Source organism: Chamaea fasciata, unplaced genomic scaffold (genome assembly GCF_029207755.1).
Source record: "Chamaea fasciata isolate MVZ Bird 193981 ecotype frontalis unplaced genomic scaffold, bChaFas1.0.hap1 SCAF_35, whole genome shotgun sequence".
Taxonomy (NCBI): domain Eukaryota; kingdom Metazoa; phylum Chordata; class Aves; order Passeriformes; family Sylviidae; genus Chamaea; species Chamaea fasciata.
In genome coordinates, this window is record NW_027094120.1 from 755,333 (window position 1) to 759,479 (window position 4,147).

At 55.2% G+C, this 4,147-nt stretch overlaps 1 protein-coding gene across 1 annotated transcript; it reads left to right on the forward strand.

Moving 5' to 3' along the window:
• The first annotated feature begins 788 nt into the window (after nucleotides 1-788).
• LOC136303502 (olfactory receptor 14J1-like) lies at nucleotides 789-1,930 on the forward strand. Its single transcript, XM_066207162.1, has one exon. It carries the CDS (start codon nucleotides 789-791, stop codon nucleotides 1,743-1,745), a length of 957 nt encoding a protein of 318 aa, XP_066063259.1. The 3' UTR covers nucleotides 1,746-1,930.
• Nucleotides 1,931-4,147: the final 2,217 nt, after the last annotated feature.

Sequence of the window (4,147 nt, forward strand, 5' to 3'; positions counted from 1 at the left end):
GCATCTTTGTGTTATCTGAAAGCCCCACGGGGAGACACACAAGTTCTGTGATGGAGAAAATGCTGTTGGGTTGGTGGAATGAGTCCCGTGTGTTCTTGGGTACAAATGTGGGGCTGAGCCCTTGAGAAGAGGATGGACATTGGGTGGACTTTGGTGGATCCATCAGCTCTCAGCAGTGTCAGGACGGTTTTTAAAGGAAACATGGGAGGGTGATCATCCTGTGTAGGGGACAGGTGAAAGCCCAGAGAATCCTGGAACAGGACAGGGTGACAGAGGTCCTCCCCTCATTCTCCATGCACCACCTTGCCTCAGAGAACTTGCTCTGTTCTCCCTAAGCGCAGCAGCAGAAATGCTGAGTTTCTGACATCAAAAATAGTCAAGTGGAGATGAAGAAAAGCTGTTGAAAAAACTCTAGAACATTTAAACAGACTTTACCATTCCTGGTCACTGGCAGTGGGAGTACAAGCTGACAGAGACTTCTGTATTAACAGGGTTTCAAAGTGGAACACGAGGACGGGTTCCCTGTCCCCCTCTCACGTCTGCACGGCAAGGCTGAATTATAAAAACCCTGCATGTAATTGCCCTGAACCTGAAGACCCACTCAGCCAGCACCAACCAGGGCTCCCCAGTTGGAGTTTAAGGAAAATCTGCTAGAAAATCAAAAGGCTGTCAGTGTGATACAGAAGAATGGTCTGTGGGAAAAGGCTTTGATTTTACTGAAAGAACTTTCTCCTAACCTGTCACTGATCTTTTCTCCTTGAACAGGCCCCCATGGCCAGACACAGCAAATGTCCAACAGCAGCTCCATCAGCCACTTCCTCCTGCTGCCATTGGCAAACACGCGGCAGCTGCAGCTCCTGCACTTCTGCCTCTTCCTGGGCATCTCCCTGGCTGCCCTCCTGGGCAACGGCCTCGTCATCAGCGCCGTAGCCTGCGGCCACCACCTGCACAGCCCCATGTTCTTCTTCCTGCTCAACCTGGCCCTCACCGACCTGGGCTCCATCCTCACCACTGTCCCCAAAGCCATGCACAATTCCCTCTGGGACACCAGGACCATCTCCTATGAAGGATGTGCTGCACAGGTGTTTCTGTTTGTGTTTTTCATTTCAGCAGAGGTTTCCCTCCTGACCATCATGTGCTACGACCGCTACGTGTCCATCTGCAAACCCCTGCACTACGGGACCCTCCTGGGCAGCAGAGCTTGTGCCCACATGGCAGCAGCTGCCTGGGCCAGTGCCTTTCTCAATGCTCTGCTGAACACAGCCAATACATTTTCCCTGCCCCTGTGCCATGGCAATGCCCTGGGCCAGTTCTTCTGTGAAATCCCACACATCCTCAAGCTCTCCTGCTCACACTCCAAACTCAGGGAACTTGGGCTTCTTTTGTTTTCCATCTGTTTATGTCTTGGTTGTTTTGTGTTCACGGTTTTCTCCTATGTGCAGATCTTCAGGGCTGTGCTGAGGATCCCCTCGGAGCAGGGATGGCACAAAGCCTTTTCCACCTGCCTCCCTCACCTGGCTGTGGTCTCCCTGTTCCTCAGCACTGGCACATTTGCCTACCTGAAGCCCCCCTCCATCTCCTCCCCATCCCTGGATCTGGCATTGTCAGTTCTGTACTCGGTGGTGCCTCCAGCCCTGAACCCCCTCATCTACAGCCTGAGGAACCAGGAGCTCAAGGATGCCCTGAGGAAAATGATGAGTAGATGCTTTTCAGGAGCAACAAACTGCCTGTTTTCTTGGCCATAATTTTCAGAATGGAACTCATGACAGGCTCAAAAGGCCTTCCCAGGTCTTTGGTAGTGTTCAATGGGTTTTTCTGTCAGAAAATTATCCCCAGTGAAATTTTTTTAATCACCCCCATCTAATTCACTGTCTGCCTCTTGAATTTTATCCAGAAGCTCTGTAAACCAGGATTTACTGTATTGCTACATTTCAAGAAAATAAACTACCTTGCAGTGCTTGTTTTTCCTGGGATCCCATCTTTGTAACCTGCATGAAGTTAGAGGGGAGAAGGGGAAAAGAGTCCCAGCACAGCTACACTGCCAGGGAGCAGCAGTGCTTGGTCCTTTCAGTGCTGCTCTTCCCAGCTCCAGCCTCTCCTTCCCAGCCCTTCTGTGGCTGTAAGGCCGCAGTGCTCTGGCACATTGGTCACTGTCCTGCTGCGTGTCCCTGCTGTGACCACAGGCAGGGACTGGCCATGGGCACTGCTGGGACACAGCTGGGCTCCAGCACAGCAGCTCCAGCAGCACAGGGAGGGCAGGGCAGGAAGGCTTTGCTCTCCCTGCAGAGTCACTCTCAGGAACAGGCCCAAGGAACAGACTCTGAAGAGGCTCCTTGTGCTCCTTTTTCTCCCAGGGCTCAGTGGGATGACATCAGGGTCCCAGCGTGGCCTTCAGGGGACTCAAGGCTGCCTCAGGTTCTGCTTGTTGGTGGCCAGGGCCCATCAGATGGTGAATGGCCTGTGCTGAACCTTCCTGGGGCTCTGCAGCTTGTGCCAGGGCTGATGGCAGGGGAATGTTTGTCTGGAGGGCCTTGGGAGCTGCCAGGAGAACACAGGGGAGCTGCAGGGACAGCGTGTGCCAGGGATCAGCAGGGAGTGGAGCTCCCTGGGCACAGGCCTGGCCAGGGTGGGGTCACCCCGAGATCAAGGACTGAATGTCTGCTGTGAGCCAGGAGAGCTCTGCAGCCCCAGGGGACACAGCAGGCACAGGGAGAGGAGTCTGGGCACTGACTGCTCTGGCCCTCAGGGAACTTCCCCAGGAGGATCCAGGGCAGCCCCAAGGCCATGTGGCAGCCCTGGAACAAGGCAGGCAGCTCTGAGCAGCCTCCACGGCCCCAGCAGAGCCTGTGTGGGAGGGGGTCAGTGCAGGGAGCACCATCAGCTGCCTCTGTCTCCCGGGCTGAGCAGCAGAGCCCAGCAGAGGCAGCCCAGGGCCCCGGGCAGCACAGCCCCCGTGCTCTGCAGAGCAGCAGCCCCAGCTCGGGGCTGTGGGCAGCAGGGCAGGGGCTGCAGCAATGGCTGCTCAGGCCAGCACAGACGTGTTCCCCTGGGAAAGGCTCTGTGGGCAGCTGCCGTGTGCCAGGAGCAGAGCAGGAGCCCGTGGGTGTGCAGAGGAGCCCTGGCAAGAGGCTGCCCTGTCCCTGGGGCAGCAGCAGCAGCCTGAGGAGCCCCGGGGCCAACTCTCTGCTGCTGTGCTGGGCAGCGGGGCTGGCCCTGGGGCTGCAGGAGCTGCCTGAGCTGAGCATCTCCTGAGCATTGCAGACACAGAGTGGCTGTCCATGACCTCCAGTGCCTCCAGTTCCTGCTGCTGGGCCAGACTGGACTGGGCTGCTCTGCAGGGCTGGGGCAGGGAGAGGAAAACAATGGGCCCTTGATTATAAGAGTCCCCGCAGTTTCACACCGGTCCCTTGGTTCCATGGGGCCCCACGGTGTCACTCTGGTCCCCTTGGTCACACCAGGCCCCGCAGTGTCACAATGTACCCTTGGTTCTGTGGGGCTGCAGTGTCTGTTCTGCCACTGAGCAGGGTCGGCACCAAAAACACAGACACAAGGTTCAGGTATGGTGTGATTTATTATAACGCAAAACTGCAAAGAATGACAAAAGGGGAAGCTCAGCAATGCACCCAATCGTCACTACCAAAGATTGCCTGCAGTGATTATGAAAAAAGATGTACCTGTTACTCTCAGACTTTCCCATCAACCAGATCCACACATCAGCTGGGGGAAGCTGTCACAGCCAAGGACTGCAGAGCCACTCCCGGACACTGGGAATTCCTGCAGGTGCCTCCAGCCACAGGTGAGGCTCCAACCCGGCTGTGAGAGGGCCCAGCTCTGACAGCGCTGAATAAACAAACTGACAGCACTTCTGGTGCGGGAACATCTGGTTTCATTCTCCTCTTGGGTTTGTTCCAAAGCCTGGTCAGAGCTCAAATATAACCAATAACCAATACCATCCACCCCCAAACAAGGCCAGATGTCGGATTTCATGGCCTTGTCCAGTTTCTAAATACAGAAAGATCAATCCATGTTTCACTGATGAGGGGATACGTCTATCACAGCACTAATGACCATGCATATTTCATTAATGAGCACATACAAAGATAATCTTTGGTTGGAAGTTACATCCAGAGGACACCTTGGCTCAGGG

Excerpts from the sequence above, each read along its gene's own strand:
- LOC136303502 (XM_066207162.1), top strand. The coding sequence starts at position 789 with ATGTCCAACAGCAGCTCCATCAGCCACTTCCTCCTGCTGCCATTGGCA.